The sequence below is a fragment of the Balaenoptera ricei genome, chromosome 21 (genome assembly GCF_028023285.1).
Source record: "Balaenoptera ricei isolate mBalRic1 chromosome 21, mBalRic1.hap2, whole genome shotgun sequence".
Lineage (NCBI taxonomy): Eukaryota > Metazoa > Chordata > Mammalia > Artiodactyla > Balaenopteridae > Balaenoptera > Balaenoptera ricei.
This window is the reverse complement of record NC_082659.1, coordinates 36098000-36113137: the sequence shown is the minus strand read 5'-3', so window position 1 is coordinate 36113137 and position 15138 is coordinate 36098000. Positions and strand designations below refer to the sequence as shown.

General features: G+C 48.0%; 1 protein-coding gene across 1 annotated transcript; it reads right to left on the bottom strand.

The window, feature by feature from the left end:
* Nucleotides 1–13191: 13191 nt before the first annotated feature.
* On the bottom strand, nt 13192–14665 carry LOC132356490 (DPEP2 neighbor protein-like). The gene is made up of 2 exons (XM_059909339.1): nt 14599–14665; nt 13192–13472 (listed from the first exon to the last, which is right to left on the bottom strand). Exons 1-2 carry the CDS (start codon nt 14663–14665, stop codon nt 13192–13194), a joined length of 348 nt encoding a protein of 115 aa, XP_059765322.1.
* Nucleotides 14666–15138: the final 473 nt, after the last annotated feature.

Below are 15138 nucleotides of genomic sequence, written 5' to 3'. Positions count from 1 at the left end.
AAGGCGATCTGGTCCGACTCAGAGAAGGAAAGAAGACAACTCTGCCCTTAGCCTGATCAGGCCCACAGGAAGGAAGCACACTGGGGGCAGCCTTTGAGAGTGTGGCAATGCGAGAGAACCTTCTTTAGGAGGGGACTCCCTGTTGCCGACCTTGAAAAAGCAAGGATGGGACATTCGTTTACTGGGGCTGTTGCAGAGGGGATGTGCCCAGGAGGTAGAGACTGCTTGGACTACTGTTTTAGAGGTTGGGCCACCCTGGTTGAGAACCACAGCACCTTGTATTCCTAAACTGCTTGAATGAGCGGGTGCACGTTAGGACAGACGAAGTCAGGCCTCATTGGAGCAGACTGCCTTTGGGAGTGGTAGAAGGTAAAATGGGAAGGGGAATGCTCTGGAGGAGGTTTGTCATGGCAGGTGGGCCAGCACGAGACCATCCAGATTCTCCAAGGCTCCAGAGATGACTTGGCTGGGAGCATCCCTCTGATGTGGTGCGGGGACTCCTACCTTAACAGGACCTGGCTGGGCATCTGCGGGAGGCAGAATAAATGGTTTATTAACTTAAGAGAGCGAGAGACTCACCTGGGGGTTTCCACAAAACCACTTCAAAAGACTTGTACCTGGATTCTTGAGCCAACCCTCAGAAAACTTATCTAGATCTGGAGTAGGGCTCTGGAAGCTGCACTTTCAATAAGCTTCCTGGGCAGTCCCACCACAGTGGTCCATGGATAGAGTGGCCAAAGTATTGTGTATTCTCGGTTGCTTTTGGGAGTCAAAGTGGGCAATGTGAAAACCTGCAGCAGGCATACGTATAAACAGGGAATATTCAAGGCAAACAGAGGGGTAGAGTTATTCTATGCATGAATCAGATTTGAGAAAAGCTAGCCTGGTGGTTAAAGAACACAACCCTTGGGAGAGACAGACAGAGCAGATTCTGTCCTACTTACTTGTGTGATTTTGACCAAGTTCTTTTATCCTTCTGACTGTTTCTTCATATGGAAAAGAGCTGTGGCTGTACATTTAGCACAATATTCTCTTTTGGCAGAGGTTGCTCTGGGTCCATTTGTGTTCTCTGCAACTTAATCCTTTCCGGTGTGCAAGCATTTTTAAGTTGTTTGGTGAAGTATTCCATTTGACTTTCAACTGTTCATTACTTTGGGCAAAGCTTATATAATGCTGCAGAGACTAGAACCTATGCAGAGATAGTGAGAGGATGTGATAAGCTTATTCTGCCGGTTTATCAAAAAGTTGAACCTTTTCTCCTCTTCCTCCGCCTGCCACCAAGAGATGAGAAAGAAGGCAGAGCCTGGAAATGCACACCGAGCAATACTTCTGTGTCAGTTTGCCTTTTATTCCTCTGCCAGTACTTCCCAGAGAGATTTCACCAAAAGTGCCTAAGCTTGCCATGGCCATTGTTGTGAAGAACATTTCTCTCTATTGCTAGTCACATCCCCTTTTCCTTCTCCTGGGCGCTTAATGGATGTTTGGGGGCAGGAAATAAAATTTAAACTAAAACATCAAAAAAAAAAAAAAAAAAAAAAAGGAAAGATGAGCTCAAGTAGGTGTTATTGTGGTCCAGATAAGGTTTGGTTCATTCATTCCCTCGATTAGCATTTATCCCCCTTTGTGCCAGGCATGCGGGGAGAGAGAGAAATGTCTTCAAAGAGTCTGTGGTTGTATGGGGGAGGGAGCTGTGGAAATCTGTCATTTAGAAACAGCATGGAAGTGCTAGGGAAAAATTGTTTTGTTCATTTATCTCTCACTCTTCCGTTCACCCATAGCAACTACGAAGGGTTTCACGCGGAGGAACTGGATGCCCTGAACTTGGCATTCTCGTGGGGGGAACAACAATGTAAAGCACCAGCAGTGGTCAGTCACCAGTAGTGATTTCAAGCCAGAAGGAACCACTCAGCAATGGAGAGAGGCACAGGGTGAGCAGTGACTTGCAGAAAGGAGGGGTTATTCATTCCAACTGCTGAGTTCAAGTTCATCTGGGTGGTTGTGTGGTTCGTGCTTACTGCATCTGTTTTTGGAACGTGGCTCCACCGTCCAAGAAGGGTGAGGATCGTCACCCTTCTTTCCTCCTGCTGTGCCCCGGGGTCACCCAGCGAGTGTCTGCAGGGATGATCTGCTCTGTACTGGCTTTTCAGTCCCACTCCCGGGAGAAGAGAGACGAAGCTGTGTCTCCACCGCAGCTTGGCCTGATTCAGTCACTGGGTGCAAAGGTGGGAAGAAGGTCAAGTTCATGGGAACTGATACACTGCAGAGTCATTTAGTCCTGAAGTACCAGTTCTGGTTGCTGGTGAGTTGCTTAATCCAGGGACCTGAATGTAATTCCTCCAGAGCCACTGAGACATCACTTCCAGGCCCATGGCGGGATGTAGGGGTGCTGACTTTTCTCAGTGCTAAGGAGCAGCCATCTTCCACTGAGAGAGGACTCTGTGTCAGCAGGAGCAGAACCACACCAGGCACCGAAGAAGGTTCTGCATCCTAACATCTCCCAAAACAGTGATAGATAAGCGGGTAGAAGATGCGACAGGGCATTCACAATAGAACAGAAGCTTATCCCCAATAAATATGGAAAGATGTTCAACTTCACTACCTAACAAAGAAACGCAAGTTATAAATCTATTTCTTTTTTGCTCATCTAATTGGTAGAAAGTTTTAAGAATGCACAAAATTTGCTGCTAAGGATGTAAGGAAAAGGCCGTTTTCGTCTGTTGCTGCTGATGGGGATGGAAATTGGTGCGAACCTTCTGGAGGGTAATTTGGCAATTTGTGTATCAACAGCCTTAAAATGTTCATACACTTTGAGCCAGTAGTTTTGCTTTTAGCATCTTATCCTAAGGTGAAAGTCAAATTTATGTACAAGACTTATGTTCAAGAATATTCATCTCAGCCAGTAGTGTAATAGAAAAAATATTAGAAGCTACCTAAAAATCCCACAATAGGGGGTTGGTTAAGTAACGGATGGCCCAACTTAAGAATGGAAAATAAAGACGCAGACGTAGAAAATGGACTTGAGGACACGGGGAAGGGGAAGGGGAAGCTGGGACGAAGTGAGAGAGTGGCATGGACTTATATATACTACCAAATGTAAAATAGCTAGCTAGTGGGAAGCAGCCGCGTAGCACAGGGAGATCAGCTCGGTGCTTTGTGACCACCTAGAGGGTTGGGATAGGGAGGGTGGGAGGAAGACGCAAGAGGGAGGAGATATGGGGATATATGTGTGTGTGTAGCTGATTCACTTTGTTATAAAGCAGAAACTAACACACCATTGTAAAGCAATTATACTCCAATAAAGACGTTTTTTTAAAAAAAGGATGGAAAACAGTTCATTAAAAATGATTTTCTCCAAGAATATTTAATGGTGGGAAGATGTAGTGTAAAAGCAGGGCACAAAATACTAGATGGAGTATTTGATTTTGTTAAAATTTTAATAATACAAGTGCGGAAAAAGTGATTAAAGTAACAGTACTGATTTGACTACGGGACATTTTTTTCTTTAAATTTTTCTGTATTTGGTGTTATAAAGCATCATATATCCTCTCTGAGTCTCAGTTTATGTTCTGTGAAGTGGGACTCATCACATCTACACTGCAGTGCGCTCGGGCAGAGCAGCACAATATTTGAAAGTGCCCTTGACAATGACCAGCCCATTGTAATACTCCAGGAATGGTTATACGATCATTGCCAATGACACACCCATAGTCCGGATATTATCCGTAACGATTACTAAGGTTGTTTATCTCCCTCCAGTTTTACTAAGACAGAAAAAGGATTAATTGAAGACTCTTAAGTCATTTTTACTGAGGTTCTTTGTTTTACTTTTTTTTCAAAATACGAATTGTAGGGCTTCCCTGGTGGCGCAGTGGTTGAGAATCTGCCTGCTAATGCACGGAACACGGGTTCGAGCCCTGCTCTGGGAAGATCCCACATGCCGTGGAGCAACTGGGCCCGTGAGCCACGACTACTGAGCCTGCGCGTCTGGAGCCTGTGCTCCGCAACAAGAGAGGCCGCGATAGTGAGCGGCCCGCGCACCGCAATGAAGAGTGGCCCCCGCTCCCCACAACTAGAGAAAGCCCTCACACAGAAATGAAGACCCAACACAGCTAAACATAAATAAATAAATAAATAAATTTATTAAAAAGAAAAATACTAATTGTAAAGTCTGCAGTGGGTATATAGGTGTTCAACTGTTTTCCAGATTTTACGTTTTTGGTTTTGTTTTTAAATTTTTTATTTATTATTTATTTACTACTTTTCTTTTTGGCTGTGTTGGGTCTTCGTTTCTGCGCGAGGGCTTTCTCCAGTTGCGGCAAGTGGGGGCCACTCTTCATCGCGGCGCGCGGGCCTCTCACTATCGCGGCCTCTCTTGTTGCGGAGCAGAGGCTCCAGACGCTCAGGCTCAGTAGTTGTGGCTCACGGGCCCAGTTGCTCCGCGGCATGTGGGATCTCCCCAGACCAGGGCTCAAACCCGTGTCCCCTGCATTGGCAGGCGGATTCTCAACCACTGCACCACCAGGGAAGCCCCCCCACCCCGATAGTTTTAAAACCAGCCTCAGTCATGCTTGCTTCAAGACTTATCCTGGCATCATGGACCACTGGATACTTTGGCTAGGTGTTAAACTCTCTTGTCCTTTGCCCGAGTCCCATCGTGGTGACTTAGTTGCCATCTAGGGCACTCTTGGCATGAGTCCTAGACATGAATCCAGCTCAATGGCTTGGGCCCTGCTCCCTGCTGGCTGACTGTCCTAATGCCCAGTGCCTCCTTTCTGCTTGGACTTCTGAGGGCCGCAGCCCCAGGACCCTCACTCTGTGTTCCCGGCTCTATTCAATGCCAACTGTATGTCTTTTGCTTGCTGTATGTCCCCTGCCCCAGTACCTCCTACTGGCTTTGACCTTCCTGTTTCAGGTCCTCTTATTGCGACCCTTTGTGTATAAGCCAGATCTGTTTGCCCTTCCTTCAAGGGGAGCTATTTCCCTGGTGTTTCCCTAGATGCTTATGATGAGACCCCTGCCAGAACTACACCAATCAGACCCTCCATGTACACACTTGGGTCTGAACCCTTTCAGCGAGAGCAGGTTGGAAACCCATATAGACATAAATATACAATGTGTACAAATCAAGTATTTTAAAGATTGTAAAGAATTCTTGTGAACGTATTAGGTTAGGGAAGTCAAGCAGGATCATCATATGATGGCATAATCATGCACATGTACATACAATTTTCTATTTTTATATGATGCCATTTTAATAGATGTGCCCATCTTTTCAAAGTTCTAATCTGTGGCAGTGGGCAGTAGGGGGACGGGGTGGGTCACAGCAGGAAGAGGCATTCGCTGCCTTAGGCACTTAAACCATTGCTCTCTCTTCAGAATGGCTCAGCCAGCAGGATTCTGTGGGGTCTACCTCCTGGCACCGTGCTCCAATCGCCGGATTTTGGGTCTGGGGCAACCCAGGTCTTCGTGCGACTTTTCCGGAGAGTGCTTTCTCTTGGGAGCACGTCTGGGGACTGGCTTCTCTGCTTCCACCTTTGCTGGCGTGGCCAAAGGAACTGCTGCTGCAAGGAAAATCAGAACTGATCAGTCACTTCTGCTGTACACAGCCTCCTGCCAGAATTTCCCTCTCTCATGTCTCTCCCAGTTTCTGGCTGAAGACCTTTCATCTACTTGACATCCAGAACACAGCCTTGGCCCATCACCTCTATGAGTCCCTAGAGACGGGACACTGGCTGCAAAAGCAATTCCTAGAGCCTACGGCTGCAGCACATGAGGAAGTCTCTTCACCGTTCCCAGGAAAAACAGTAGAACCCGAAAGTCATTGCAATCATGAGCCTCTCCATCTCTCCCTTCCACAACAGAGAGAACATTTCTTGCAGTCTGTCACTTCTGAGGCTTTAATGGAAATGTCTTTCAAGTTTTGGAAAAAACTAATCTAATATAAATTGGTTAAGGACCCCTCCCACCTTGGCAACCCCTCTTGGGCCCCATTTCTACTGCCTGTTTCAACCACACTGAACTCTAGCCCTCTGATACTTTTATGTAGATTAGAACAAGGCCAAATACTGAGGCAGAGTGATCAGGAGACTGAGAAGCGCGTTCTGGGTACCAAGTCTAGGCTCACATCAACCCAGCCTCCTGGGACACCATCTCCTCAGCCCTCCAGTCTCATTAGCACTTCAACACCCGTCTTGGTTCTTCCGGTCTTCCCATCAATATGGCACCACCCTCTCCCCTAGTACTCAGCAGCTCAGGATGGGATGTGTCTGTGGGCACCGATGTAGATGTCTACATGACAGCACAGAGGTGCCTGGGTTTGAAGGTGTGTTTCAAGAGTGGCCCTCTTCCTCAAACTGCTCCATTTACCATTTGCCAAGAAAAATGCACTTGTCTTTTGCTAAGAGGCCAGTCAGGAAAGGGTCTGAATGGAAGCATCCTGTAGCCCAAAGGGGAAGCTACATTTATAAAGATCAGGACCATCCTGCACACTTGTCCAGGGAGGACCTTTCACTTGTCCTCAGCAGTGAGCACTGTGGGTCCCTGAAAGTGTCCCAGGTCACTGGTATTACCTACAGCTGGGAACGCGCTCAGGTATACGTAGTGGGCAAGCCCCACAGGAACATGAGGCAGCCAGGTGAGGTGGTGTGTACACCATGGCTCCTGTAGAGATGCCCGGTCTCGGTGTACCTGCCGCACTGCCCACCCACGGAACAGAGCACAGGTTCGAGTAAAGATAGAGGATCCGGTCACACATTCTCCCTCAGACAGCCAAAGAGGTTGGAGAACTTCTGGTGGAGAACTGTCAGGGAAGTTTCTCTGAGGGCAGCACGTTGGCAGTTACGCTGCCATGGCAACTGGGAGAAGGCCGGTGAGGTCATCACTACCCAGTGAGGTCATAATAAGGAACCTGTGACTTGGGGGTCAGGCTTCAGGAGGAGGGGCAGTTTTGTGGAGGAGAGCAGGGGGAGGGCAGAGGTACTCTGCCTGGCCCCTCACACCTGGGCCTCCCCACCCATGCCCTAGTCTAGCAGACATCCCACGTGGGGCGTGCCGGTGGGCTGGCACAGCCCCAGGGGCCCCAGGAGGGCAAGAGAGACCCACATTCTGAGATTGGCTTGAGAGGCAAGATTAACGTAAGAGACAGCTAGGTTGTATGGCACTGACCCTAAGAGGCAGAGATTTGTGTGGACTGGGGAATCAGGGAAGGCTCCTTGGCAGTGGGCCTGAAGGACAAGTGAGATTTGGACCCATGGGGAAGAGAGGGAAGACATTCCAGTTTGGAAGAATAAAAGCAAAGACACACTCTCCTCGCCCTTGTCCTGCCCCAAGTATAAATTCATAGAACCCTCACATTTTCACAACTGAGGACTGAAGAAAAGCAAGAGGTGAAGGGGCCTACCCAGTGTTACACAGGTAGTGGAGAGGTGTTCTGCTCAATGGTTAGGTTCATGTTGGGGCGCCGGATTTACAGCTGATAGGAATGTGAGGACAAGCTGATGCCATTTCAAACACTTCCAAGTGATACTGAGAGAGATGTTAAAGGTGCAAAATGAGGGTGCTGAATGACCTCACAAAGTGGGAATGGTGGGCCCATTTTCATATGAAATTCAAAACAAGTTCATGACCAAAGGACATAATACAAAATGACAACATAACCATTACACTCCCCTCTCCCCTAGAAGTAACAATCATTATAATCCTCCCTCTCTCCACCATGAAAGGATGAGATAAAGGCTCAGCAGCAGCCCCCGTGAAACACACGGTCACCACCGTGAAGAGGTGTTACTAAGGCGATCTGGTCCGACTCAGAGAAGGAAAGAAGACAACTCTGCCCTTAGCCTGATCAGGCCCACAGGAAGGAAGCACACTGGGGGCAGCCTTTGAGAGTGTGGCAATGCGAGAGAACCTTCTTTAGGAGGGGACTCCCTGTTGCCGACCTTGAAAAAGCAAGGATGGGACATTCGTTTACTGGGGCTGTTGCAGAGGGGATGTGCCCAGGAGGTAGAGACTGCTTGGACTACTGTTTTAGAGGTTGGGCCACCCTGGTTGAGAACCACAGCACCTTGTATTCCTAAACTGCTTGAATGAGCGGGTGCACGTTAGGACAGACGAAGTCAGGCCTCATTGGAGCAGACTGCCTTTGGGAGTGGTAGAAGGTAAAATGGGAAGGGGAATGCTCTGGAGGAGGTTTGTCATGGCAGGTGGGCCAGCACGAGACCATCCAGATTCTCCAAGGCTCCAGAGATGACTTGGCTGGGAGCATCCCTCTGATGTGGTGCGGGGACTCCTACCTTAACAGGACCTGGCTGGGCATCTGCGGGAGGCAGAATAAATGGTTTATTAACTTAAGAGAGCGAGAGACTCACCTGGGGGTTTCCACAAAACCACTTCAAAAGACTTGTACCTGGATTCTTGAGCCAACCCTCAGAAAACTTATCTAGATCTGGAGTAGGGCTCTGGAAGCTGCACTTTCAATAAGCTTCCTGGGCAGTCCCACCACAGTGGTCCATGGATAGAGTGGCCAAAGTATTGTGTATTCTCGGTTGCTTTTGGGAGTCAAAGTGGGCAATGTGAAAACCTGCAGCAGGCATACGTATAAACAGGGAATATTCAAGGCAAACAGAGGGGTAGAGTTATTCTATGCATGAATCAGATTTGAGAAAAGCTAGCCTGGTGGTTAAAGAACACAACCCTTGGGAGAGACAGACAGAGCAGATTCTGTCCTACTTACTTGTGTGATTTTGACCAAGTTCTTTTATCCTTCTGACTGTTTCTTCATATGGAAAAGAGCTGTGGCTGTACATTTAGCACAATATTCTCTTTTGGCAGAGGTTGCTCTGGGTCCATTTGTGTTCTCTGCAACTTAATCCTTTCCGGTGTGCAAGCATTTTTAAGTTGTTTGGTGAAGTATTCCATTTGACTTTCAACTGTTCATTACTTTGGGCAAAGCTTATATAATGCTGCAGAGACTAGAACCTATGCAGAGATAGTGAGAGGATGTGATAAGCTTATTCTGCCGGTTTATCAAAAAGTTGAACCTTTTCTCCTCTTCCTCCGCCTGCCACCAAGAGATGAGAAAGAAGGCAGAGCCTGGAAATGCACACCGAGCAATACTTCTGTGTCAGTTTGCCTTTTATTCCTCTGCCAGTACTTCCCAGAGAGATTTCACCAAAAGTGCCTAAGCTTGCCATGGCCATTGTTGTGAAGAACATTTCTCTCTATTGCTAGTCACATCCCCTTTTCCTTCTCCTGGGCGCTTAATGGATGTTTGGGGGCAGGAAATAAAATTTAAACTAAAACATCAAAAAAAAAAAAAAAAAAAAAGGAAAGATGAGCTCAAGTAGGTGTTATTGTGGTCCAGATAAGGTTTGGTTCATTCATTCCCTCGATTAGCATTTATCCCCCTTTGTGCCAGGCATGCGGGGAGAGAGAGAAATGTCTTCAAAGAGTCTGTGGTTGTATGGGGGAGGGAGCTGTGGAAATCTGTCATTTAGAAACAGCATGGAAGTGCTAGGGAAAAATTGTTTTGTTCATTTATCTCTCACTCTTCCGTTCACCCATAGCAACTACGAAGGGTTTCACGCGGAGGAACTGGATGCCCTGAACTTGGCATTCTCGTGGGGGGAACAACAATGTAAAGCACCAGCAGTGGTCAGTCACCAGTAGTGATTTCAAGCCAGAAGGAACCACTCAGCAATGGAGAGAGGCACAGGGTGAGCAGTGACTTGCAGAAAGGAGGGGTTATTCATTCCAACTGCTGAGTTCAAGTTCATCTGGGTGGTTGTGTGGTTCGTGCTTACTGCATCTGTTTTTGGAACGTGGCTCCACCGTCCAAGAAGGGTGAGGATGATCACCCTTCTTTCCTCCTGCTGTGCCCCGGGGTCACCCAGCGAGTGTCTGCAGGGATGATCTGCTCTGTACTGGCTTTTCAGTCCCACTCCCGGGAGAAGAGAGACGAAGCTGTGTCTCCACCGCAGCTTGGCCTGATTCAGTCACTGGGTGCAAAGGTGGGAAGAAGGTCAAGTTCATGGGAACTGATACACTGCAGAGTCATTTAGTCCTGAAGTACCAGTTCTGGTTGCTGGTGAGTTGCTTAATCCAGGGACCTGAATGTAATTCCTCCAGAGCCACTGAGACATCACTTCCAGGCCCATGGCGGGATGTAGGGGTGCTGACTTTTCTCAGTGCTAAGGAGCAGCCATCTTCCACTGAGAGAGGACTCTGTGTCAGCAGGAGCAGAACCACACCAGGCACCGAAGAAGGTTCTGCATCCTAACATCTCCCAAAACAGTGATAGATAAGCGGGTAGAAGATGCGACAGGGCATTCACAATAGAACAGAAGCTTATCCCCAATAAATATGGAAAGATGTTCAACTTCACTACCTAACAAAGAAACGCAAGTTATAAATCTATTTCTTTTTTGCTCATCTAATTGGTAGAAAGTTTTAAGAATGCACAAAATTTGCTGCTAAGGATGTAAGGAAAAGGCCGTTTTCGTCTGTTGCTGCTGATGGGGATGGAAATTGGTGCGAACCTTCTGGAGGGTAATTTGGCAATTTGTGTATCAACAGCCTTAAAATGTTCATACACTTTGAGCCAGTAGTTTTGCTTTTAGCATCTTATCCTAAGGTGAAAGTCAAATTTATGTACAAGACTTATGTTCAAGAATATTCATCTCAGCCAGTAGTGTAATAGAAAAAATATTAGAAGCTACCTAAAAATCCCACAATAGGGGGTTGGTTAAGTAACGGATGGCCCAACTTAAGAATGGAAAATAAAGACGCAGACGTAGAAAATGGACTTGAGGACACGGGGAAGGGGAAGGGGAAGCTGGGACGAAGTGAGAGAGTGGCATGGACTTATATATACTACCAAATGTAAAATAGCTAGCTAGTGGGAAGCAGCCGCGTAGCACAGGGAGATCAGCTCGGTGCTTTGTGACCACCTAGAAGGTTGGGATAGGGAGGGTGGGAGGAAGACGCAAGAGGGAGGAGATATGGGGATATATGTGTGTGTGTAGCTGATTCACTTTGTTATAAAGCAGAAACTAACACACCATTGTAAAGCAATTATACTCCAATAAAGACGTTTTTTTAAAAAAAGGATGGAAAACAGTTCATTAAAAATGATTTTCTCCAAGAATATTTAATGGTGGGAAGATGTAGTGTAAAAGCAGGGCACAAAATACTAGATGGAGTATTTGATTTTGTTAAAATTTTAATAATACAAGTGCAGAAAAAGTGATTAAAGTAACAGTACTGATTTGACTACGGGACATTTTTTTCTTTAAATTTTTCTGTATTTGGTGTTATAAAGCATCATATATCCTCTCTGAGTCTCAGTTTATGTTCTGTGAAGTGGGACTCATCACATCTACACTGCAGTGCGCTCGGGCAGAGCAGCACAATATTTGAAAGTGCCCTTGACAATGACCAGCCCATTGTAATACTCCAGGAATGGTTATACGATCATTGCCAATGACACACCCATAGTCCGGATATTATCCGTAACGATTACTAAGGTTGTTTATCTCCCTCCAGTTTTACTAAGACAGAAAAAGGATTAATTGAAGACTCTTAAGTCATTTTTACTGAGGTTCTTTGTTTTACTTTTTTTTCAAAATACGAATTGTAGGGCTTCCCTGGTGGCGCAGTGGTTGAGAATCTGCCTGCTAATGCACGGAACACGGGTTCGAGCCCTGCTCTGGGAAGATCCCACATGCCGTGGAGCAACTGGGCCCGTGAGCCACGACTACTGAGCCTGCGCGTCTGGAGCCTGTGCTCCGCAACAAGAGAGGCCGCGATAGTGAGCGGCCCGCGCACCGCAATGAAGAGTGGCCCCCGCTCCCCACAACTAGAGAAAGCCCTCACACAGAAATGAAGACCCAACACAGCTAAACATAAATAAATAAATAAATAAATTTATTAAAAAGAAAAATACTAATTGTAAAGTCTGCAGTGGGTATATAGGTGTTCAACTGTTTTCCAGATTTTACGTTTTTGGTTTTGTTTTTAAATTTTTTATTTATTATTTATTTACTACTTTTCTTTTTGGCTGTGTTGGGTCTTCGTTTCTGCGCGAGGGCTTTCTCCAGTTGCGGCAAGTGGGGGCCACTCTTCATCGCGGCGCGCGGGCCTCTCACTATCGCGGCCTCTCTTGTTGCGGAGCAGAGGCTCCAGACGCTCAGGCTCAGTAGTTGTGGCTCACGGGCCCAGTTGCTCCGCGGCATGTGGGATCTCCCCAGACCAGGGCTCAAACCCGTGTCCCCTGCATTGGCAGGCGGATTCTCAACCACTGCACCACCAGGGAAGCCCCCCCACCCCGATAGTTTTAAAACCAGCCTCAGTCATGCTTGCTTCAAGACTTATCCTGGCATCATGGACCACTGGATACTTTGGCTAGGTGTTAAACTCTCTTGTCCTTTGCCCGAGTCCCATCGTGGTGACTTAGTTGCCATCTAGGGCACTCTTGGCATGAGTCCTAGACATGAATCCAGCTCAATGGCTTGGGCCCTGCGCCCTGCTGGCTGACTGTCCTAATGCCCAGTGCCTCCTTTCTGCTTGGACTTCTGAGGGCCGCAGCCCCAGGACCCTCACTCTGTGTTCCCGGCTCTATTCAATGCCAACTGTATGTCTTTTGCTTGCTGTATGTCCCCTGCCCCAGTACCTCCTACTGGCTTTGACCTTCCTGTTTCAGGTCCTCTTATTGCGACCCTTTGTGTATAAGCCAGATCTGTTTGCCCTTCCTTCAAGGGGAGCTATTTCCCTGGTGTTTCCCTAGATGCTTATGATGAGACCCCTGCCAGAACTACACCAATCAGACCCTCCATGTACACACTTGGGTCTGAACCCTTTCAGCGAGAGCAGGTTGGAAACCCATATAGACATAAATATACAATGTGTACAAATCAAGTATTTTAAAGATTGTAAAGAATTCTTGTGAACGTATTAGGTTAGGGAAGTCAAGCAGGATCATCATATGATGGCATAATCATGCACATGTACATACAATTTTCTATTTTTATATGATGCCATTTTAATAGATGTGCCCATCTTTTCAAAGTTCTAATCTGTGGCAGTGGGCAGTAGGGGGACGGGGTGGGTCACAGCAGGAAGAGGCATTCGCTGCCTTAGGCACTTAAACCATTGCTCTCTCTTCAGAAAGGCTCAGCCAGCAGGATTCTGTGGGGTCTACCTCCTGGCACCGTGCTCCAATCGCCGGATTTTGGGTCTGGGGCAACCCAGGTCTTCGTGCGACTTTTCCGGAGAGTGCTTTCTCTTGGGAGCACGTCTGGGGACTGGCTTCTCTGCTTCCACCTTTGCTGGCGTGGCCAGAGGAATATCCCCGTAGGCCCGGTAGCCACCAACCAGGCAGTATGTCTCCCCATGCCAGCCCAACTGCGTTTCTCCACACCCTCGGTAGAGGACATGGTAGTGACCAGGGGTAGGGGGAGAAACGGGAGCCACTGCTGCTGCAAAGAAAATCAGAACTGATCAGTCACTTCTGCTGTACACAGCCTCCTGCCAGAATTTCCCTCTCTCATGTCTCTCCCAGTTTCTGGCTGAAGACCTTTCATCTACTTGACATCCAGAACACAGACTTGGCCCATCACCTCTATGAGTCCCTAGAGAAGGGACACTGGCTGCAAAAGCAATTCCTAGAGCCTACGGCTGCAGCACATGAGGAAGTCTCTTCACCGTTCCCAGGGAAAACAGGAGAACCCGAAAGTCATTGCAATCATGAGCCTCTCCATCTCTCCCTTCCACAACAGAGAGAACATTTCTTGCAGTCTGTCACTTCTGAGGCTTTAATGGAAATGTCTTTCAAGTTTTGGAAAAAACTAATCTAATATAAATTGGTTAAGGACCCCTCCCACCTTGGCAACCCCTCTTGGGCCCCATTTATACTGCCTGTTTCAACCACACTGAACTCTAGCCCTCTGATACTTTTATGTAGATTAGAACAAGGCCAAATACTGAGGCAGAGTGATCAGGAGACTGAGAACCGCGTTCTGGGTACCAAGTCTAGGCTCACATCAACCCAGCCTCCTGGGACACCATCTCCTCAGCCCTCCAGTCTCATTAGCACTTCAACACCCCTCTTGGTTCTTCCGGTCTTCCCATCAATATGGCACCACCCTCTCCCCTAGTACTCAGCAGCTCAGGATGGGATGTGTCTGAGGGCACCGATGTAGATGTCTACATGACAGCACAGAGGTGCCTGGGTTTGAAGGTGTGTTTCAAGAGTGGCCCTCTTCCTCAAACTGCTCCATTTACCATTTGCCAAGAAAAATGCACTTGTCTTTTGCTAAGAGGCCAGTCAGGAAAGGGTCTGAATGGAAGCATCCTGTAGCCCAAAGGGGAAGCTACATTTATAAAGATCAGGACCATCCTGCACACTTGTCCAGGGAGGACCTTTCACTTGTCCTCAGCAGTGAGCACTGTGGGTCCCTGAAGGTGTCCCAGGTCACTGGTATTACTTACAGCTGGGAACGCGCTCAGGTATACGTAGTGGGCAAGCCCCACAGGAACATGAGGCAGCCAGGTGAGGTGGTGTGTACACCATGGCTCCTGTAGAGATGCCCGGTCTCGGTGTACCTGCCGCACTGCCCACCCACGGAACAGAGCACAGGTTCGAGTAAAGATAGAGGATCCGGTCACACATTCTCCCTCAGACAGCCAAAGAGGTTGGAGAACTTCTGGTGGAGAACTGTCAGGGAAGTTTCTCTGAGGGCAGCACGTTGGCAGTTACGCTGCCATGGCAACTGGGAGAAGGCCGGTGAGGTCATCACTACCCAGTGAGGTCATAATAAGGAACCTGTGACTTGGGGGTCAGGCTTCAGGAGGAGGGGCAGTTTTGTGGAGGAGAGCAGGGGGAGGGCAGAGGTACTCTGCCTGGCCCCTCACACCTGGGCCTCCCCACCCATGCCCTAGTCTAGCAGACATCCCACGTGGGGCGTGCCGGTGGGCTGGCACAGCCCCAGGGGCCCCAGGAGGGCAAGAGAGACCCACATTCTGAGATTGGCTTGAGAGGCAAGATTAACGTAAGAGACAGCTAGGTTGTATGGCACTGACCCTAAGAGGCAGAGATTTGTGTGGACTGGGGAATCAGGGAAGGCTCCTTGGCAGTGGGCCTGA